Source organism: Scyliorhinus canicula, chromosome 7, assembly GCF_902713615.1.
Source record: "Scyliorhinus canicula chromosome 7, sScyCan1.1, whole genome shotgun sequence".
In the NCBI taxonomy this organism is placed as follows: domain Eukaryota; kingdom Metazoa; phylum Chordata; class Chondrichthyes; order Carcharhiniformes; family Scyliorhinidae; genus Scyliorhinus; species Scyliorhinus canicula.
In genome coordinates this window covers 83595278-83618824 of record NC_052152.1, presented here as the reverse complement: position 1 = coordinate 83618824, position 23547 = coordinate 83595278, and the positions used below count along the sequence as shown (strand labels likewise).

The window sequence follows — 23547 nt, the reverse complement described above, 5'->3', positions numbered from 1 at the left end:
CGGTCAAATTATGGGGGCGATTCTCCGAGCCCCGCGCCGGGCCAGAGAATCGCTGCAACCGCGCCACGATGCCCCGACGCCGCGCGCGATTCTCCAAGGTGTGGAAAATTGCCGCCATTTGCACCGCCGTGTTTGGCGCGGTGCCACCCGCAGGCCACTGGAACGCCGATTCTTCGGCCCGAGCGGCCGCGCGTATCCGACAGAGTCCCGCTGGCGTCATTCACCCCTGGTCGCTGCCGGCGGGAAATCTGCACAAACTGTCGGGAGGCGGCCTGTGGGGGTGGGGAGGGGGCTCCTTCACCGGGCCCGGGGGGGGGGGGGGTCTCCAATGGGGTCTGGCCCGTGATCAGGGCCCAGCGATCAGTGGGCCGGCCCCTCCCCCCGGGCCCACTTTGTGGCGCGGCCGGCCTGGTTTGTGCCGTCGTGAAATGGGACGGCATTCACAACGTCGTGAACACTTGGGCTCCATATTGGAGAATCGCCCCTATATTTCCATATTAGGTGGTTAGTTCTGGTCTGGGGTCATAATCCCATCCATTATCTATTTCGCCAAGGTAATTAACCTTTGAAATATCTCAGCCATTAACTTGAATGGATCACATTCTCTCAGGTTTGAGGAGATAAGAAATAGCTTTTCACAGGAAAAGCCACAATGAGTTTGTTAACCCTTCTGAAATGCTCGTGCTTGACCACATTGCTGGTGACTTTGGCAGCCAATCTTAAGGCTTCTTCTGTCCATTCAGAGGAAGATTAGCTTTTTTTAAAACAAAAGTCTATAATATCACAATTTCATGGCTGAGGCAGTGGGGTAGGCCAGGTTTTGCCTTCATGATGATTTCCCTGCTCCTTTGAAATGCTAACTTCGTAAATAATGATGCCATTACTTACCTCCATGAGTAAGTTAGTAAATTGTCCTCCTCTTCATTGTGAAGCTGCTGAAATCATTGCCAACTGCTCCATAAAAAACTAATGTTGCAGTCAATTGTCACATTTTCAATATTTATAAAGCAGCATATTCTATTCTTCAACATGAGCAACACCATGGGACATTTATTAGTACATATAACACAGTACAGGGATATATTTGCATCTTCACTGCTATAATGGGTGAGCAATCCACTTCACTGGATTACCATCCAAGTGGTGAAAATTAAAATTTATTTCAGAGAATTATTTGAGTCATAATCATTTGCTTTTCTATGGAAGTTCGTGCAAGTGGAGCAACTGAAAATTGAATCTATCTACGGCAGAAAGCTGATACAAATTTGTATTGTTAGTATCTTTTGCTTTTGAGTTAGAAAGCTATTGAGTAAATCTGTACTGTGAGACTTACAGGCATAAGTTGAATATTGAAGGAGTGCTCAAAAGTGTCATCTTTCTGTTAGACTGGGATCCTCATCTACCTGCTCAGGTTGATGTAAGAGGTCTAATTGTGATTTTCGAAGGTGATCAAGGTAATACTCCTGTTGTGCTGGATAACATTTATCAAACAACACCACCAAGGCATATAAATTGATCATTTATCTCATTGCTGTTCATGCTATCTTTATTTGCATGATTTCACTCCTATGTTTGCCTATGTAGTCCAACTTACAACACTTCATGGTTTAATTTATTGGTTGAGATGAATGAAAGGTGCTGTGCTCATGCCAGCTCCTTTTTCCTTCAATATTTATCGTGGTAAATAGTTCAGCAGAATTAATTTAGATGTCTGAAGCCTGTAAAATGTAACTTATTTTCACATGCATTGTTGCGATAGGAGGAAGTCAGCAATTGTGGAAATGTGTAAAGATATTTTAACTGAAAAATATCACTACAATTCTTGGCATGAAAACATGAATTGTGCTTTCCGGAGACCACTCAAAGATAAATATTGTTTCAAAAGCTTAAAATAAGGCGAAACAAAAAGTGTATGACTCTTTTAAGTGCCTTCGGACGTTTGAGGTGGTATATTATGTATATATATGCAAGTTGTTGCAAAAAAAAAACAATACTATGAAACAAAATATTTCACGGTTAATGCTAGATTATAGGGATTTTACTTGTGCAGAACACAAGTGAGCCGCATTTGGCTTAAAGGTCTTTCATAAATTTGCAGTAATGTCCTTAATGGAATTTATGGTATTCTAAATATATTAATTTCCCAATATGCATTGGTTACCTAAATTCAAACAATCAATACATAGCATTGCAGACTTCTCAATGCATAAATGTAGTCTTTAACAGCCTGACCCAATTTAATGTGAAGCACAGCATGCACTGCAGTTGGAATGAAAAGAAGAATGCTGAGGAATATTAATAGCTGCTTTGAGAAACCTAATTAATATGCACATGCTGTGCCTGGCAGAAAAGTTTCACTCTGTTCCATCTGATAACAATACATTTATTTACAGCGAATCTTAATTTTCTTCATTTTAGACCCAACCTTTCCTCAAATGTATTGTGGCTCATTTCAGAATATACTACTTTGTGACATTTTATTTGTAATGAGCGCTAATCAATCATTGTTTTTTGTTTAATTGTGCATAATTTCACAAACACATATGAACTTTGCTTAAATCAAGGGCAACAAGTTGCTCAACCACCACCACAAATGCAATATAATAACAAATTCTTTGACTTGTGCTGTGGAACAGAATTGTTTTAACTCCTCACAGTTCATTACTCTGCAAAAGAGATGGCTGTGAAAATGTCGAGCTTTCATTCTGCACTGGATGTTGTTGTGAAATAGGTGTCCAGTGCAATAAAGTGCAGTGGTGGTAAACATCCTTCAACGTTCTTTCCCACTGGAAAGGCACAGATAAAATTCATCTGCTTTGCTGAATTCCATTGATGCCAGGAACAGAAATCCATTTTTTATGAGAACAGTGCTTATGGTCTTGTACCCAAATCACTTCAATTACTTGTTGATTTTAGTTGCACTCATTCTTGATTTAGTTGCTATTTTGAATAAAATGAGCAACTTCATAACAACCCAGACCTTTGTTGGTCACTTGGCTGGACTCCTGTGCATAACAATATCTTGATGTATGTAATGGTTTTAGTAAAATATTCCAATGCTCTTCAAAGGAGTAACTATCAAAGAAAATGTGATATCAGATCAAAAAAAGAAATGTTCGGACAGATGACCAAATGTTTTTGGTGAAAGAGGTCAGTTTTGCAGTGTGTCCCAAAACAGGACAGAGAGATGGAGATGTTTAAAGAGGGAAATTCCAGAGCTCAGGTCCACAGCAGCTGAAGGCACAGATGCCATTGGGAGGAGCAAAGAAAATCATGTTCAAGAGGACCTAACTGTTGGAGTGCAGAGACTGTTGTAGGGCTGGAGGAAGCTACAGATATAGGGCAAGGCAAGGCCATGAAGGGATTGAAAACACAGACGAGAATTTTAACATGGAGGCTTATGTAGGTCAGTGAACGCAGGTGATGATGGAATTGGACTAGGTGCAATTTAGGACACAAGCAGGAGAGTTTTTGATGAGCTTCAGTTTTTCAAGGTTGTAAGATGGGAGGCTGACCAGGTGAACATTGGAATAGCCAACACTGTAGGTAACAAAGACATGAATGAGAGTTTCAGCAACAGATGAACTAAGGTAGTGTCAGGGTTGAGTGATGTTTGAAGCAATATTTGAGTGAAAAATAATATTGCACGTGAAATGAAATGAATGAAATGAAAATTGCTTATATATATATATATAATCGCTTATATATCACGAGTAGGCTTCAATGAAGTTACTGTGAAAAGCCCCTAGTCGCCACATTCCGGCGCCTGTCCGGGGAGGCTGGTACAGGAATCGAACCGTGCTGCTGGCCTGCTTGGTCTGCTTTAAAAGCCAGCGATTTAGCCTTGTGAGCTAAACCAGCCCCTACTAACAATGTCAGAAATCTTGTACAGTCCTAATGGAAAACCTGTTGATAAGGCAAGAATATAATGCTCCATCCCCTCTGATCAGAATTCCCAAAGAGATTTAAAAAAAAGATTAAATACCCTTTAGGCCCTTAAAAAAATATATATATATACTGCTGCTACTCTTTGAAGTGAACCCTCTAAAATTGGTGATTCTGCTAAATGATAGAAAGATAGCTTGCTGCCCCCAAAAAAATACAAACAAACAAACCTTATAGAATGTAGATACCCTTTGAACCAACTGGAATGCTCCCAGTCAGCTGCACTCTCTGTAAATTCCCGGCTCCCTTCACGCTCTTTGAGGAAATGTAAGAAATGAAATGAAAGGAGCACCTTGCTCCCTCCTCACCTTGCTCCCTCCTCACCTAACTCCCTCAGTCACCGTATTAAACGTACCCAAATTCAGCACTCAGTCCAAACGAAGACAGCACTGGAAGATGGATCACCTTTGTATTGTCTGACTCTGGCCTCTGAAAACTGACCTAATCCAATTAACTAATTAACAAGCTGCAGCTGCAAGTAGAGTCTGATTAAACTGTTTAAAGCTGGTTTAAAAACTCACCTTCTACTAACCTTCTTCTAAACTTGCCACTTATAAGCAGCGAGCGACTGAGGCGGTCGCCCAGCCTGACTGTCTGCCCATCTTATGCGGCCTCGTTCGCGGCCAGGTGTCCCTGGAGTGGGAGCATGCGGTGTCCACGGGCACACTCTGGGCCTTCCGTGCTTGGTGGGCATCGCAGGGGTTAGATTGCCTTATCGACCCCAGTTTTCACACTTTAATTTGATGGGTTTTTGATAAGTTTTTGTTTCCTTTGTTCTTTTTGGGCTGTGCTCCACTCATTTTGGGGCACTCCCCTCTTTTGTTTTATCCATCAGTTACTTTGTTCTTTTGCTTGATTGTCACACCGAGCATCACACCAGTGTCAGTGGCGGATGCTGGCTTAACCCCTGTACCTGTGGATAAACGTACAGGTCATCAATTCATGAAAAAAAAACTCCACAAAAACCCCCAAAATTAAAAAGGCAAAACACATAAACAAAAATATTTTTTCTTTGTTAAATTAGAGTAGTAAGACCATATAAAAGGTCTAAACTTCCTCTAAACTTTCCATTTATAGGTCCAGGCAGCGGGCGACCGAGGAGGTTGTCCAGCCTGACTGTCTGCCCATCGTGTAAATAAACGAACAGGTCACCACTTCATGAAAAGAAAACAAAAAAATATATAAAAGACAAAAACCCATAAACAAAAATATATTTTTTAATTCCCCTACCAAATTAGTGCAGTGAGACCCTATAAAAGGTCTAACTTTCTTCTAAACTTGCCATTTATAGGTCCGGGCAGCAGGTGACCAAGGGGGTCATCCAGCCTGACTGTCTACCCATGTTCTGTGGCCTGGTTCGTGGCCGGGTGTCCCTGGAGCGGGAGCATGTGGTGTCCACGGGCACACTCGCGACCTACCGTGGTCGGTGGGCACCGCAGGGTTTGTATTGTCTTATCGACCCCTATTTTTGAACTTTAATTTGACCCGGGTATTGGATAAGTTTTTCTTTCTCTTCTCATTCTTTTTGGGCTGTGCTCCACTCGTTGTTTTGGGGCACTCCCTTTTTTTGTTTTATCCATCAGTTACTTTATGTTCTTTTGTTTGGTTGTCACACCGAGCATCATGCCAGTGTAAGTGGCGGATGCTGGTTTAACTCATGTTACGTGTAAATAAACGCATAGGTTATCACTCCCAAAAAAAACTAAAACTAAAAAACAAAAAAATTATAAAAAACAAAACACATAAACAAAAATATTTTTTATTTTTTGCCAATTGGCCCTATTAAATTAGAGTAGTGAGACCCTATAAAAGGTCTAACCTTCTTCTAACCCAAGCATCAACTTAAAAATTAATTTACTAAATAAAAGAAAGACTAGACTTGAGATAAAAATGAACCCTTAATATCCCTCAGTCATCAACTCTCACTACAGCATTTAAATGCACCCAAATTCAGCACTCAGGACAGGCTGGGTGGGTGAGTGGACCTGCTTTTGGAGGGTCGGTGCAAACACGATGGGACGAATGGCCACCTTCTGCACTGTAGGGGTTCTGTGAATTCTATAATAGGGAAAAAGTACTAAACAAACTATTGGGACTGAAGGTAGAAAGTAGGAAACTATAGTCCAATTAGTTTAACATACGTCGTTGAGAAATGGTTGGAATCCATTATTAAGGAAGTAATAACAGGGCATTTGGAAAGTCAAAACGCAATCCATTTGAGTCGGCATGGTTTTTTGAAGGGTAAATTGTTGTTGACTAATTTGCTAGAGTTCTTTGAAGATATAATAAGCCAAGTGGATAATGGGGATACTGTAGATGTATATCTGGACTTCCAGAAGGTGTTTGAAAAAGGTGCCTCACAAAGGTTAATACACAAGGTAAGATCACATGGGAGGGATTAGGGTTAATTTATTAGCTTGGATAGAAGACTGGCTAACCGACAGAAGGCAGAGTCAGGATAAATGGGTCTTTTCCTGGTTGGCATGATATAATTTGTGGGGTTTCTCAAAGTTTGGTTCTCAGGCCCCAAATATTTATAATATATATTAATGACTTGAATGTAAGGATAGAAGGTACTACAGGCAAATTTGCAGATGACCTTAAAATAGGTGGGATAATAAGTTGCAATCAGAAAATAAGAAATTTACATAAGGATATAGATAGTTAGGTGAGTAGACCAAAATTTGGCAGATCGAGTTTAAGATGGATAAGTGTGAGTTTATCCATTTTAGTCAGAAAAATGGTAAGGCAACTTCTTATCTAAATGTAGAGAAACTTCAGAGTACTTTGGTACAGAGGGAATCAGGGAGTCCTCGTGCATGAATCACAAAAAACTAGCATACAGCTACAGCTGGTAATAAGGAAGGCAAATTAAATGTTGGCCGATATAGCCATAGGAATAGAGTATAAATGTAGGAAGGTGTTTCTGCAACTGTACAAGGCATTGGTAAGACCGCACCTGGAATCCTGTGTACACCTTTGGTTCCCTTATTTGAGAAAGGATGCAGCTGCATGAGAGGCAGTTCAGAGGAGGTTCATAAATTGATTCCAGAGATGAAGGATTTGTCTTATGAAGATAGATTGAGCAGTTTAGGCCTATACTCTCTTGAATTAGAAGAATAAGAGGAGATCTAATTGAGGTATATAAGATGATAAAAGGTGTTGACAAGGTAGACGTAGAGTGGATGATTCCTCTTGTGGACAAATCTAGAATTATGTACCACAGTTGTAGGATTAGGGGTATCAAATTTAGAACAGATGAGGAGAAATTCCTTCTCTCAGAGTGTTGTAAATCTGTGGAATTCACTACCCCAGAGTGCAGTGGATGCTGGGACATTGAGTAAATTTAAGGAGGAGATCCAGATTTTTAATTGGTAATGGGTTGAAAGGTTATAGGGAACAGGCAGGAACGTGGAATTGAGGCCAAGATTAGATCAACCATTATCTTATTGAACGGTGGAGTGGGCTCGAGGGGCTGAATTGCTTACTCCTGCTCCGAGTGTTTATGTTTGGCCACATCAGGAATGTACCTTTTATACTCATTAAGTCCTGAAGTGGGACTTGAATCGACAGCTTCTGACCCAGAGGTAGGGTCACTACCACAGCAACTTCTTTCCATTGAGCCTATTCCCGCTAAAATGCTGACCTTCCAACTTCACTTCTCGGTTCCTGTGTTAGCCAATATTGTCAACAGTTCTCTCTTTTCAGCCGTTGTTGCATTTTAGCGGGAATAGGCTCAATGGAAAGAAGTTGCTGTGGTAGTGACCCTACCTCTGGGTCAGAAGCTGTTCTGTAGACTGGCCGAAGTGAATGATGAACTACAGAACATCTAGTTTAAATAATTTATTATGGAACAACTGCGTGATAAGATAAGTAGGATAAATAAAATAATAAACTACTTACACTAATTAACTATTGTAGAACTACTGCAGCTGGAGAGCTACAAGCCGGCTGCCATCAGACCCTGGCACTCTGACAAACTATCGGAAAACCCGTTGTGTTAAAATTTCTATACTAATATAGATCAATATTGTTGTAGCATTGATATAAGTTAGTTATAATGATGCCAGAATTGCTATGATGCTTTTGTCCTAATTTCCCAAAGAAAGAGTCTGAAGTAATTGGATTATTGGAGGTTGACAACCCTGCAGCCATCAACCCACAATCTTCTGTAATTTTCAAGTACAGCATCTCAAAAATCTTACAGCAGAACACATGGGGCGCGATTCTCCCACACAGGGAGAAATCGTAAGGCTGGCGTCAAATCCGGGCGGATTTGGCGCCAGCCCCCCCCTCCCCGACTGGGAACCGATTCTGGTCCCCGGTCGGGGCTAGCATGCCGCCGCCGTAAACTCCGGCATCGCGGGCTTAATGAATTTCGTTAAGCCCGCTTGCCAGAGTTTGCGCCGGCTGACGCGTCATATGACGTCAGCCGCGCATGCGCGGATTGGAAGACTCCAACCCGCGCATGCGCGGATGACGTCATCGCGCATTTGCGCGAAACCCGCGTATGCGCGGGCCGGGATGCCCCTCAGCCCCACGAAGTGATACAGCGGGGCGGCGGATGGACAAAGAGTGCGCGGGCATCGGACCCGCTGCCCGCGATCGGTGCCCACCGATCGCGGGCCTATGGCACCCTTGGCACGGCCGTGGTACTGCCGTGCCAATCGGTGCCATGGTTTTAAAAATCGGCACTTTACGGCCGTTTTTACGAACGGCCAGACCAGGTGTGTTTGCCGTTCGTAAAAACAGCCGTAAAGGGCTGGGAACTCGGCCCATCGGACAGCTGAGAATCACTGCTGGCCGTAAAAAAACGGCGGCAGCGATTCGTATCGGGAGTCGGGCGTGGGGGGGGAGGGGGGGGGAGAATAGCGGGAGGGCGTCGGACGAGCGTGGCCGTAAAATTTTACGAGCCACGCTATTCTCCGCACCGTCGTGAGTGCGGAGAATTGCGCCCCAGGTTCTGGAAGAATTCAATCCCGGGCACTGTAGGGATCTTAAGGGGGTCATTTCAATTCCTTGTTAGATCTGAACGGATTGTGAAAAATGTTGGTTCTGACAGCAATTTTTTCTATTTACACTTTTTGTTCTATTTACCCTTTTTGCTGTTTGGAAAGGCTTCAGGCATGGACTTTCTTGGGAAGTTAGCCCAGCTGCTGAAAAGTCACGTATTCTCAGTGATGCAGTTATATAATAGTGCAGAGAAATTTTTGTTTTGCGATTTTAGTAATGAGCAGGGTACTAATCAAAATGCTATAAAGTATGTTATATTGTAAATACAACTTACTAGGACAGCAAAGTTTTCTCATTATAACTTTTAAACATTTTAAACCAAGGGTGCGATCCAATGGCCATGCTGCACCCGAAAAGCAGCTCATCGCGGCGCAGCATGGCCATTAAAAGCCGGGAGATCACGCTCCTGGGATCTACCTGCCTCGCAATGCATCACGAGATCCAACATGATCTCATGAGACGTTACAATATAAATCCTGCCCATTGTCGGCGGGATCACTTTCTGGCAAATCTGCATATTAGAGCGAGATAGTTCGGCTCACTCTAATGTGCAGTTTCCTGAGGTACCTGAGGCTTTCCGATTCATCCACTGACTTGGTAACCACGGGCCAGCTCTGTTTGGTACTACTCTCCACTAAAGGGAACCGGATGGAACAGCACATGTGGGGGTCTTTAAGGGAATTGGAGGCCCCCAGCTGCATGCCCTTTGGCCAGGGTGGTACCACTTGGACAACCTTGCAATGCTACCTGGGTGCCAGCCTAGCACTGCCAAGATGGCCAGGTGGCATTTGGAGCTGGCATCGGCACTGCCAGATTGGCAGTGCCAAGCTGGCATTTTTGCACGTGTGCAATTAGGCCAGCCGTACCCTGCATAGGTATTAGGGGAGTGCAGAGAGGGGGGGGGGGGGGGGGGGGGGGCAGGAACCCTCCCATAATCCATTTAGGCTGAGGGATGTCACTTTGGGTGCCTCTGAGATCGGGATGCCATTTAAAAATGGCGTCCTAATTGCCATTTCCTCTTGTTAAGAGGAAAAAGGAGGCCTATGTGAAGATGAGGCGTGAAGTTTCAGTTGGGGCGCTTGGTAGTTACAGGGAAGCGAGGAAGGATCTAAAGAGAGAGCTAAGACGAGCAAGGAGGGGACATGAGAAGTCTTTGGCAGGTAGGATCAAGGAAAACCCAAAAGCTTTCTATAGGTATGTCAGGAATAAAAGAATGACTAGGGTAAGAGTAGGGCCAGTCAAGGACAGTGGTGGGAAGTTGTGTGTGGAGGCTGAGGAGATAAGCGAGATACTAAATGAATACTTTTCGTCAGTATTCACTCAGGAAAAAGATAATATTGTGGAGGAGAATGCTGAGACCCAGGCTATTTGAATAGATGGCATTGAGGTGCGTAGGGAAGAAGTGTTGGCAATTCTGGACAAGGTGAAAATAGATAGGTCCCCGGGGCCTGATGGGATTTATCCTAGGATTCTCTGGGAAGCCAGGGAAGAGATTGCTGAGCCTTTGGCTTTGATTTTTAGGTCATCATTGGCTACAGGAATAGTGTCAGAGGACTGGAGGATAGCAAATATGGTCCCTTTGTTCAAGAAGGGGAGTAGAGATAACCCCGGTAACTATAGGCCGGTGAGCCTAACGTCTGTGGTGGGTAAAGTCTTGGAGAGGATTATAAAAGATACGATTTATAATCATCTAGATAGGAATAATATGATTAGGGATAGTCAGTATGGTTTTGTGAAGGGTAGGTCATGCCTCACAAACCTTATCGAGTTCTTTGAGAAGGTGACTGAACAGGTAGACGAGGGTAGAGCAGTTGATGTGGTGTATATGGATTTCAGTAAAGCGTTTGATAAGGTTCCCCACGGTCGGCTATTGCAGAAAATACGGAGGCTGGGGATTGAGGGTGATTTAGAGATGTGGATCAGAAATTGGCTAGTTGAAAGAAGACAGAGAGTGGTGGTTGATGGGAAATGTTCAGAATGGAGTTCAGTTACGAGTGGCATACCACAAGGATCTGTTCTGGGGCCGTTGCTGTTTGTCATTTTTATAAATGACCTAGAGGAGGGCGCAGAAGGATGGGTGAGTAAATTTGCAGACGACACTAAAGTCGGTGGAGTTGTAGACAGTGCGGAAGAATGTTGCAAGTTACAGAGGGACATAGATAAGCTGCAGAGCTGGGCTGAGAGGTGGCAAATGGAGTTTAATGTAGAGAAGTGTGAGGTGATTCACTTTGGAAAGAATAAAAGGAATGCGGAATATTTGGCTAATGGTAAAATTCTTGGTAGTGTGGATGAGCAGAGGGATCTCGGTGTCCATGTACATAGATCCCTGAAAGTTGCCACCCAGGTTGATAGGGTTGTGAAGAAGGCCTATGGTGTGTCGGCCTTTATTGGTAGAGGGATTGAGTTCTGGAGCCATGAGGTCATGTTGCAGTTGTACAAGACCCTAGTACGGCCGCATTTGGAGTATTGCGTACAGTTCTGGTCGCCTCATTATAGGAAGGACGTGGAAGCTTTGGAACGGGTGCAGAGGAGATTTACCAGGATGTTGCCTGGTATGGAGGGAAAATCTTATGAGGAAAGGCTGATGGACTTGAGGTTGTTTTCGTTAGAGAGAAGAAGGTTAAGAGGTGACTTAATAGAGGCATACAAAATGATCAGAGGGTTAGATAGGGTGGACAGCGAGCGCCTTCTCCTGTGGATGGAGGTGGCTAGCACGAGGGGACATAGCCTTAAATTGAGGGGTAATAGATATAGGACAGAGGTCAGAGGTGGGTTTTTTACGCAAAGAGTGGTGAGGCCGTGGAATGCCCTACCTGCAACAGTAGTGAACTCGCCAACATTGAGGGCATTTAAAAGTTTATTGGATAAGCATATGGATGATAAGGAATAGTGTAGGTTAGATGGCCTTTAGTTTTTTCCATGTCGGTGCAACATCGAGGGCCGAAGGGCCTGTACTGCGCTGTATCGTTCTATGTTCTATGTTCTAATCTCTCGCTACACTGGGGAGTTCAAGCGGAGCTTCCCTGTGTGCAAAAGGCCCCTTATACAACGCGACTCATGTTGTATCGCCAAGTGTTTATCAGCACTGCGAGCGTCGGAAAACACACGGCTAAATGTGCTCGCTATGGGACTTTGTTCCCAATTAGTTGAATTGCGCCCCTTGTCTGAATTAATCGACATGTCCAATGTTTTGTTAGCTACCCTGAACATTTGTGATGAAAGAGGATTAGATTTTGCTTCCATGGTAATAATTGGTTAAATTTTTAATTGTTGAAGGACTTAAAAGCTAATTTTCATCAGGCAGAAAGTTTACCAGTGCACTGCATTGCCGATTCATAGAAAATATTTGCATCTATTCAACTTTGTCTTCTTTTGCTTATACAGTGAATTTTACAGTTTGCATATTAACTTCCTTTTGATGGGTTGCAGTTGCAATTTTTACAAGTAATTTTAAATCAAAACTGTAAGATACCATTGTGAAAAACATGGAGCCGATCATACAACACTAATTCAGTGCATCTGCATCCTTGACACTGAATAACTATCTATTTTAAAGGCTTTAGAAACATATTTAAGCAGAAAGCAATTGTATGTAAATTTATTCAGTACATATCCTCTATTTTATATATGTGAAATAATTTCTAATGATTTATATTTGTTTGAAAGTGACAGTCAGCTTATTTTCAATGTTTTTTTAACACATGTTCGTTGTATACATTGCCTAAAAAGAAGGTGGAAGTGAAATCAAACTTAAAAAGGATGTAGACTCAAAACTGGAAAATGTAATAAACATTGTAAAATGTTTTAACACTGGAAAGTGTAATAGACATTGAGAAGCATAGGGCTGGATGACTTTGGTAGGAGGCGTAGTTTCAGATCGGAAACTCAGATCTGGGTTACCTTCCATCTGTGGCTTTAACTCCGCAATAACATATTTTGTCTCTGATGGCCTCCCAGCCTGGAGTTCAATCTGGTTGAAAGTCTTGGCTTCCAGTTGTGGAGTAGGACTAGTAAGCAGACTGCTGGACCACATAGGTCTGACTCCTAACATGAGAGCAGTCCGATCCTGTACCCCAGGGGTCTTTATATGAGAAGGGGCGGTGAGTCTTATGAAAGTTCTTGTTGGGACAGGGGGTGGATCGTGGAAACACTACTGCCTCCTCCCGAAAGCTGACCTCACCTCCTTTAAGCTGTTGCGTATCCTATGGTCTGGAAAAGAGTTAACCCTGTAAAACGGAGGCTGCCAACCTCATTAGCATTGCCAAACTGCCTCCTGGGAGTTGATTGGCTGGCTTGCGTGGTTTCATTAAACCCTGAATAGAGGGGGTTGGAGTACTCTAGGTAAAATGTTAATCTCTGACCTGTCACAACACACCCATCCCTGAATGTTAAAATCAAGCGCTTAACAATAATTGGAAGAGGAGACTGGTCAACTGGGAGACACATGGTGGATAGAATTTAATTTAGGGAGTTAAATGCAACCTGATGCATTCAGGAGCAAGAATGTAACTTAAATGGTACAATTTTGGCAGCACGGTGGCACAGTGGTTAGCACTGTTGCATAATGGCGCTGAGGTCCCAGGTTCGATCCCGGCTCTGGGTCACTGTCCATGTGGAGTTTGCACATTCTTCCCGTGTTTGTGTGGATTTCGCCCCCACAACCCAAATGTTAATCTCACAAAGATGTGCAGTGTAGGGTGGATTGGCCACGCTAAATTGCCCCTTAATTGGAAAAAATAAATTGGGTCCTCTAAATTTATTTAAAAAAAAACTTAAACGGTACACTTTAAAAAGGGTTCTCATATCTACAAATCTCTAAATGTAATGGAGTTCTTGGCTTATAAACCTATGCCTTAAAAGTGTAGAATTCCACCAGGGATGATAAGCTTTGGTTTTGTGAAGAGGTTAGAGAAACTGGGAATGCTTTCTTCAGAGCAGAGAAAGTTAAATGGAGATTTATTAAAGGCATTTAAAATCATGAAAAATTTTGACAGATGAAGGAGAAACTACTCTTTAGTAGTGGGTGAGTCAGTACCCAAAGGACACCAATTTAAGGTCATTGGTCAAGGACCCTGAGGAGAGATGAGGGGTCTCTCGCCCCTCCTTAACTCCATCACCACATGCTCCTCTGAAACTACAACCCTCTGAAACCTCTGTGCTCTTCCAATTATAGCCTCTTGTGCATCTCTATTTTAAATGTCCACCATTGGTGACTATCCCTTCAGTTCTGGAATTCTTTCCTGTCTCGAGCTCTCTCTGCTTCTTTAAGACATGCCTTAAAACGTACCTGTTGACCAAGCATTTGAACATCTGCCCAAGATCATCTTTATATGAATCGGTATCAAACCATATTTGAAAGCACTCCTCTGAATGACTTTGTAATGTTTTGCTAGATCAAAAGCATTTTGTTTTGTCAAAGGTTGCTGCAGCTGTTCCAATGATTAAAGTACTTTGTAATGCACTGCAGCCCCTCCTTGTGGGAATGTTATTACATAACATCTTAGAGTTAAATTTAAAGCGTGATGGCAAGGTGATGTAGTGGTGCTGCCTCACGGTGCTGAGGATCTGGGTTCGAACCCAGCCCTAGGTCACTGTCCGTGTGGAGTTTGCACATTCTCCCTGTGCCTGTGTGGGCCTCACCCCCACAACCCAAAGATGTGCAGACTAGGTGGATTGGCCACGCTAAATTGCCCCTTAATTTAAAAAAAAGTTAAATTTAAAGCTGTTTCGATGTAGGATGTGGAGGTGCACTATGCATCATTGGGATTTTTTTGCTATTAGTTTCTTGTCTACATTTACTCTCAGGCAAACGGCAGTTAATTTAAGAAAATGGAACGCCGGAAGAAAACAATATAAAATGTGAAATAAAAGACGCAAGATGAAGTGTGTGACACAATGTAATTTGCGGGAATCACTGTAATTCTAGTATTCTAATGTTAAGTAGCCTTGGACTATGGAAATTTGATAGTTCCTACTTTTTTCAATAAATCTAGATAAGGAAGATTCAGCCACCTTGCCACTGAAATTTCTTGCAAAAGGTCCAGGTCGATACACTTGCCAGATCCTGCTCAGGTCCCCATGTGATATCCGCTTGTACACCATTATATGTGTGGTGAATCCTGAGGATAACTTTGAGACAGAATTGGAAATTGCTGCTTCCACCCACCAAGCTGCCATTAAAAATATTCCTGTGGTAAGTGTTGAAAATGTCGGCCTGGTTTAACAAGATTCAACATCATTCAAATGTTTTATTTCCAAGCTGCAGAAATTAGTAAATTCATTCTCCAATGGCATTTCAATTCAAACTTACCATTCCTGTAATAGAAGTTTGTTATTTCAGCTTGTTATCTCCTAATCAAGTAACAGTTTAATTTGAGCATAGTGGAAATAAGCAAACAATAATGTGGGCATGTTGGAAGATGCTCCTGTGTAATCAGACAAAAATGCAATTTTCATTAAATGTTTCATGTGGAAATCATGTTCTATTATTACTACTGAAACTATATTTTTAACTCATTAGAAGTGTATATTGTAAAGTGAATTTGTTGAAACTACGTTACACAATCTTTTCAATTCTTGCTCTCTTCTTCTATGACTCCAATTAACTACTCAAGAGTTCCAGTTCTTGCCTGTCGGACACATTTTATAGGATATTTTTTATTTAATTTCCACATGATTCTTTCACTGTTTTGAAATTAAGATGAGGTCTAAAAACTCTAATCTAAGGGCATGATTCACTCCCGCGTCCCACCGGAATCAAGACGGATCGCAGCCGGCAGATTCCGTGACCCAGTTTCCTGGCGGTCATTAGGCCGAGATATTGCAAGGCGCCACAATCTGGATCCTACCCACAGGTGAGTAAGGGTGTTGGCTGACTCCAAAGCGGGGCACAAGGGGGTTGAGAGATGCCCCGATCTCTTCCTGCACTGGCGAGTGGACCCCCGTCAGTGCAGGAAATGCGACTGTGTGTGGACGTGGCGGGGTGTTCTCCGCTGAAGTCCGAAAAATAAGCAGAGTGCTGTGGGATGGCTGTGTCACGAAACAACCCCTCTAGTCCTGCCAAGAACAGACTCTTTTTTCCCGTTAGATCGTGCACTTGTTTTTTTCCCGCAAGATCATGCCCGAGGTTAAGCGCTGAAAAGAAGCAGCTTGAAATTCGTTCTGTTGATAAATTTAGCGGAATTTATTTCCCAATAGCCCTGACACTTTGGATAAAAATTTCAATGGCAAGGTTTTCACAGGTTGTAGCTGGTCATATTCCTAAGAAAAAGAATAATAATAATCTTTATTAGTGTCACAAGTAGGCTTACAATAACACTGCAATGAAGATACTGTGAAAAGTCCCTAGTTGCCACATTCTGGCACCTGTTCGGGTACACTGAGGGAGAATTCAGAATGTCCAATTCACCTATCGCACGTCTTTCGGGACTTGTGGGAGGAACCCCGAGCACCTGGAGGAAACCCACGCACACATGGGGAGAACGTGCAGACACCACACAGACAGTGACCCAAGCCAGAAACAGTGCTAACCAGAATGAAAGAGTTACAGTTATGATCTCCTTTTGACTTTTTACCCCCTTCTCTCCAATGTGTTTTCCCACAGTGAAGGCTGCTTGCCATCGGTTGGCAGCGAGATTTTCCATTTCTGCCAAAGTCAACACTGTTTTGCATGGCTCGTCCATCCTGCTCCAGTTCCCCTTTGGCTGGGCCTCGCCCCTCTACCCTATGAGGAATCGTGTGCTGCCATCGTTGTTCCTTCCTTCGGCTGAAGTCTGAGGGCGACACACTGAACTGATGAGCCAGTGTTTAAGTTGGTCTATAGCCCTTCCCCCAGCAACCATCCCTGTAGATATTCTGGCCCCATGAAGGTCCTGGACACCTGGGAGTGACTGAATATGTCGGAATTATGGCAACTCCAGGGAACCGTGTATACACATGCCGGGTTTCCAAGCAATGATCACAAACTAACTGCACATTGAAGGAATGGAAGCCATTGTGATTGATAAAGATCAAGGGTGCTGCCAGGAAGCCATCACAGCCACACCAATGCAGTCTGTTGCTCCCTGCGCTCTTAAAAATACAGAGATAGCTGAGAAGTTTCTGCACCTCTGAACCTGGTTATCCTCATCTAGTTTACCTGATAGGCCCACCTGTAAAGGCCATTGGTCACCTCCTGAATGCGGCGATTGCCCACTGTGAAATGCCACACAAGTCACCAGTTGCTCCCTAGAAAGACCCCAAAGTAAAGAAATTGAGTGTTGCTATCATCTTCAGGGCTACTGGTTGGGGAAAGCCTCCAAACGCATATGGCATCAGGTCTTCTCAGAGCATGTGGCATATGTGGCGGACCCAGAGCTCTGGCCAATTGCAGTTTTACTCTGCAATACCTCTCACTTATGAGTAGAAAGACTCATGGATGATAGATCCTCGGTGTTGCCAGTCCTCTCTGCAATCTAGGTCTCTGCTCCTCAGCCGTTAAGTGCAGTGTATCCCACCTCTTAAGATCCTCCCTGGCCTCCACTACCAGCTTCATTAAGTTCCACCTATGGAAGGGTCCAAGTGGTGAAAATAAATATTCTGCCGAGGTTCTTGTTTCAAGCTCTCCCGATCTTTAAACTAAAGGCCTTTTTCCGGAAAGTGGACACAATCATCTCTGACTTTGTATGGGCGGGGAAGGTGCCGAGGGTGGGGAGGACCATGCTACAGAGGCAGAGGCAGCAGGGGGGGTGTTGGCGTTGCCAAACTTGCTTCATTATTATTGGGCGGCGAATGTGGACAAGGTGCGGCAGTGGTGGGAAGGAGAAGGGGTCGAGTGGGTTAGGATGGAGGAGGAATCTTGCAAGGGGTCTAGCTTGGGAGACGGCAGCTAGCGAGGATACGGCGCTGATCTTCCCAGCAATGTAGAGTAGGGAGATTCCTCGGTAGTTCCACAGTCCGCTTCATCTCCTTTCTTGTGGTGGCGATGAGGTCAGCAGGAATTTCTTTTCTGTCCCAGATATTCAGGAGCAGCTGCCAGTTTGAAAATTTCCGCTGGTATCACGTCCACTCCTGCTGCCTTCCTTTCCTTGGATTGGCACCATTACATGGTGGAGAAGCTTGATCCAGAGAGCAGTGCCTTCAGGAGTTTTAGCTCCTGGCAGGGTCACCCCTGACGGTCAGGATGGAGGGGAGAAACTGGACAAACCCAACCCAAAACAAGACCTCGACGATGGATTAGGCAGAAGATACTCATATGGTACAGACAGCTGCAATGGCGGATGATGGCTGCAGAAGAAGGGAGATCCACAGTCGTCGAGGTTCCCTTGCCACCGGAACTGGACCTACCCTCTGTCAAGGATCACATGTCTGCTGATGACCAATGATATCCACATTAAATGAGGTTCTGCATCAGGCATCTACCAAGCGGAAACCAGTTCTTCTTCTCCGGCGATCACTCGCTAAGAAGTATATTTACTTAATATACAGCAATATATATTGGGCAGGCAGTGGCATAGTAGTATTGTCACTGGACTAGTAATCCAGGGTAATTCTCTGGGGTGCTGGGTTCAAATCCCACCACGGCAGATGGTGAAATTTGAATTAAAAAATTTTGGACTCAAACATCCAATGATGACCATGAAAGCAGTGTTGATTGTTGTAAAAACCAATTTGGTTCACTAATGTTCTTTAGGGAAGGAAATCTGCCATCCTTACCTTGTCTGGCCTACATGTGACTCCAGATCCACAGCAATGTGGTTGATTCTTAAATAAATGCCTTCTGAAATGGCCGAGCAAACCACTCAGTTCAAGGGCAATTAGAGATGGGCAACAGATGCTGGCCCAGTCACCGATGTCCACATCCCATTAACGAATGAAAAAAAATACAATATTGCTCTTGTTTCCATAGTGCTGAAATCCAGCATTTCACCCATGGTACATACCAGTTTGCTAATAATCAATAAGCTGTAACCAAGGAGTTAACCTGCACACACCAATCAAAACACAAACACATGTGGATAGTGACGAATGTATTGGACAACATTGCACTAAAAATAAAAATACCTACTTATTGCCTTCATTGCCAACATTGGTAATTGGTTAATTATGCATTCTCCTGCATGTTATCTGAGAGAAGCATTAACAGGAATCAATGGCAATTAAGCAAGATTAATAACTACTAAATAAATTGTTACCATAGTGCTGAAATTCAGCATTTCACCCATGTTACAGAACAATTTATCTGATAATGAATAAGCTGTTACCAAGGAAGTAAAGTGAACACAACAATCAAAAGTACATACACACTTTTTTACATCTCATCATTTTACCAACAAATGTACATAAAGTACTTATACTTATGCCAAACAAAAAGGTATTGCATTCAGATGCCCTATGATGGGGTTTATTTGACTTTTAAAATTTACTATGAACTATATCTGGATTCTCTATCAGCTGCATGATGACTAATATACTGAACAACTTTGCAGATTTTGGATGGATGTTATATCTGCAGGACTTTGTAACATTGCGAAACAGGGTGAGGAACCAAACACTAATCCAGTGTTATCATTTAAATTTGATTTGTAAGACTGATTCTGAAAGCTCAGTTCTTGAGAGTTCTTGACATTTTGGCCTTTGCCTCCTTGGAAGCCCGGAGACGGATCTTATTTGCGTGGAGGGACTCGGAGCCCCCAAAATTGGGGATATGGGTTAGTGACATGGCCGGGTTTCTCAGGCTTGAGAAAATTAAGTTGTCCCTGAGAGGATCAATGTTAGGGTTTGTCCGGAGGTGGCATCCGTCTATCAGCGTCTTCGGGGAAAACTGAACTGTTGGCAGATACAATAAAGGGGGGGGGGGGGCGTAGGGAATGAGGAAGGTAGGGGGAGTTAGTTTAGTTCAATTTAGGCAGGATCAGCGAGAGGAGATGGAGTTGGGAATTGTGTGTATCAGCTGTGTTGGCGGGGTACGGTTGTTGGTTGGGGGGGGTGTTACGTACTGAATTATGATTACATTTGTATTTATATCGTTTGTTGTTGTACAACCATAAAGTTTGTTAAAAAATACGTTCATCGTACAGGAGAAGAAAACTGCCTCTGGTAACACTTGTCCTCACGTTCCACCTAGGCTAACAGAAAGCAAGGCATGTTTAGCCCCTCAGGAAAGCACAGTGTCAGGAAAGAGTAGGCTGTCTTCTGTTTACTTTTCATTTTGTGGTTTTTAAAGTAGAATCTGCCCTCATGTTAAGCCTTCAAGATGATTGGTATCATACAGGAAAAATGCCCTTGTTGATTTTTCAGTCAGGTGATTATTACTAACATTGAGGTCTGATGTAATATCAGATTCTAGGTTGGATACTGGAGTGAAGGATTAGATTTATTTTGAGGTGATTTAGAAGGCTGCCATAACAAAGGTGGAAGGTGCTAAACAAAAGCGAAGACTTCAGTGATCAGTTACAGACTCATGTCCTATGTATGAGTTATTTGAGTGGCAACTGACCATGCTGATACTCTCTAGAGCAGGTGGGGGCATCACTAAGACAAAACCTTTGCGGATGCAAGGCAAATCACATGTGCCAGAGCACACTAGAGATATTCCAGACTTATCAAAGCAGTGAAAGCACCTCTTTTAGATTGCAGTGGTCCTCTTGATAGCTCTTGTAGAATCAATGTAGAGTGGGTTGCTGCTCTTTGCACAGCTCGAGTTGGACTTTCTCCTTTGATGAGCTTTGAGAAGGTACAATTCAGAAGAGTGAATATCTTGTGAGAAATTGCACCAAATCGCATTGACACGCAGGACTATTTGCATGTTGTCACACACAACCTGCACATTCAGAGAGGGGAAGCATTTTTATTGACAGAATTGAAGGTGTTCACTCAGAGTTTGCAAAGTCATTTATTGGATCCTGAACCCCAGGACAACCAGCAGCTCCATGAAATTTGGAAAACCCTATCTCAGTGCTGCCTTGCTTTTTGGCCAAACAAAATAAATATCCTAACTCTCCTGAAAAGTGTAATCATTCCCTGGTAAAACATATGGTTTGGATAAGGATGATTGTCAATAAGAAAGGAGAAGACAAATGGCACATTTTTAAAAAGAAATGTTCAACATGCAGCAGAAGTACATACATACCTCAGATCAGCAAGACCAGACTTGAAATTTGGTACTAAATAGTTTAAAAAGCAAATTAAAAAGTGGAGTGAAGATGAGAAACATGATCCACAAATCATACTGGGAGAAAGGCTGAATATTCATTGGATGAATATAGGAAAATACGATGCAACTGAAGGGTGACCAGAGGAAATTGTGCGAGATCAAGAAAACAAACGTGGCTGCAGAGGTAAAATGTAACAATAAAAAATTCTCTCAGCAGTACAATAGCAAAGGGAGGAGTGGAAGAACATTAAAATGTACAAATGGTTTAAAACAATATAAGCACAAAAGATTAAACATTCTGAATAACTAGTTCAAATTCATCATGAGGGAAGAAAATGCACTTCCCATAATACAGGACCAAGGAAAAATTCAGAAATTCAATATAAATTTGTCAGAACTTAAAGATGCATGTATAGAATCAAATAGAAGGAGGCCGTTCAGCCCATCATGCCTGTGCTGGCTTTTTGAAAGAACTATCAAATCAGTCCCAGCCCCCTGCTCTTTCTCCATTGCTTGCAATTTTCTCTTTTCTGGCATATGTATTAGAAGCCAGTGACAAAACAAACAGGGGCATGTAATAACCTATTAATTTGACTTCAGTTCCATCTAAAATAATGACATTTATAATCAGCAATAAATGTAGGATTACTTGTGTGACAACAGTCTGGTTAACAGTACCCAGCATTATTTTAGGGGGTAGCTACTGTCTGACCAAGTTATATCCAAATCAACTGGCAAATCCTGCAATGTTAGGTACTGTACCTGGCAAAAGACAATTGATAAGGTTCCACGCAATTTGAAATGTCAAGAGCAAAATACTGAGGATACTGGAAAACTGAGAATACCCAACGGGTTAGGCAGCCTCTGGTGAGTGAGATATGGAACTATCGTTTCAGGTCAATGAAAATGCAAGGTCATTGATTTGAAACTTTAATTCAATTTCTCTCTCCACCTGACCTGCTGAGCATTTTCTGTTCTTATACATGAACTGTCAGGATGTGGGAGAAGTACTGAATATTGTGCCACTGAGCTCTGAATTCTGGAGATATTCAGATGCAGTCATTTTCAATCTGGATCCATTGTATTTCTGAAAGTTTTGAAATGGTGGGCAGAGGCTGTCCAGTTTTATATCTTGAGATGGGAGGTAGAAGAGATAACCTTGGTAAACTTTTTAACACAGATTTTGCTGAAGAACCATTGCGCCAGCTGTTGAGCATACCCCATCAAAATGCATCTCCAGCATGCCAGGAAGATTCTGTGATGCAAGGATTCTCTCATCTGATGGGGGCATTTTGTCAGTTTCTCTTGTTCCGGCTTGCAATGATCAAAACTGTCTGATTAATCAGGATAACAAGAATTCTCAAAATTACCAGTGATAACCAGGTTAATTTTTCTACATTTACCTTGGTACAAAGTATATAATCATGTGTTATAAAAAGGATTATTTTCAGAATCTTCTTCAGTGAAACTCTGTCATTGGTCATCGCTTCTGTGGGTCCTTATGTGGCTGATGAGCACAATCCTAGAGACGCATTTCCAGGAGGTGGGATTGGTCATTAGATTGAGATAGCTGGTATTCCTTTCTCAGGACCTCCTCTTGCCATTGGGTGTTCTTGAAGAATTGTATCCCTTCAATCAGGAGGTTCCTCCAGGTAGGGCTCTTCTGAATACGGGTCTCCCAGGTGTTGATGGCTACGTTGCATTTCTTGAGGTGAGCCTTCAGGGTGTCTGTGATATGCTTCCTTTGTACTCCTCTTGTTTGGGAGCCTTGAACTGGGGAAGACAATTTGCTTTGGCTGTTGAGACTCTGACATCCTAAGCACATGGCCCACCCAGTGGAGTTGGTTTTGGGTGGTAATGGCCTAGATGCTGGTGCTCTTGGCTCCTTCAAGGATTCTGATGTTAATACGCTTGTCCTTGCAGCTGATATGGGGAATTCATCTCAGACAGCATTGATGGTACCTCTCCAGGCCCTTGAGATGGCATTTGTGAATGAGCTGTACAGAAGAGTGGAGAGAACGGTTGCTCTGTACACGAGAATCTTGGTATGAGCATGGGTGTCGCGGTCGACAATAATTCTTATCCTTAAGCATCTGATGGCGGCTCTTGTGAACTGGATATGAAGTTGGACCTCCTCGATGCCAGCCTCAGATGAGAGGTTGCTCCCCAGGTAGGGGAAATGTTCCATGTTTTGAATGGTTTCTCCATTGATCCTAATGGAAGGAGAGACCAGATCTTGCCCTGGACCAGGTTGAGAAAGGACTTGGTCATCGCCTTGGTGATGGGGACGTCCTTTTGATCTCGGGATTGGACAATGGTGTAATCAATCATGTGCCAATGCTTTAATCATGGATGTCTTCCAGAAAGTTTTGAACTTGTCTTTTTGGCAGAACAGTGTGTTGGTCATGTGAAACTGGTGTTGCCTGCATTTGGTGAGCAGGAGAACCCCTTGCAAT

At 43.1% G+C, this 23547-nt stretch overlaps 1 protein-coding gene across 4 annotated transcripts in view; it reads left to right on the top strand.

Moving 5' to 3' along the window:
• The window catches only part of LOC119969087 (cilia- and flagella-associated protein 47-like), an 868530-nt gene that overhangs the window by 544395 nt on the left and 300588 nt on the right, over positions 1-23547 (top strand). For all 4 annotated transcript variants that reach the window (XM_038802287.1, XM_038802288.1, XM_038802285.1 and 1 more), the window contains exon 47: positions 14952-15151. In XM_038802287.1, coding sequence (XP_038658215.1) covers positions 14952-15151 — 200 coding nt within the window. The remainder of the gene's footprint in view (positions 1-14951; positions 15152-23547) is intronic.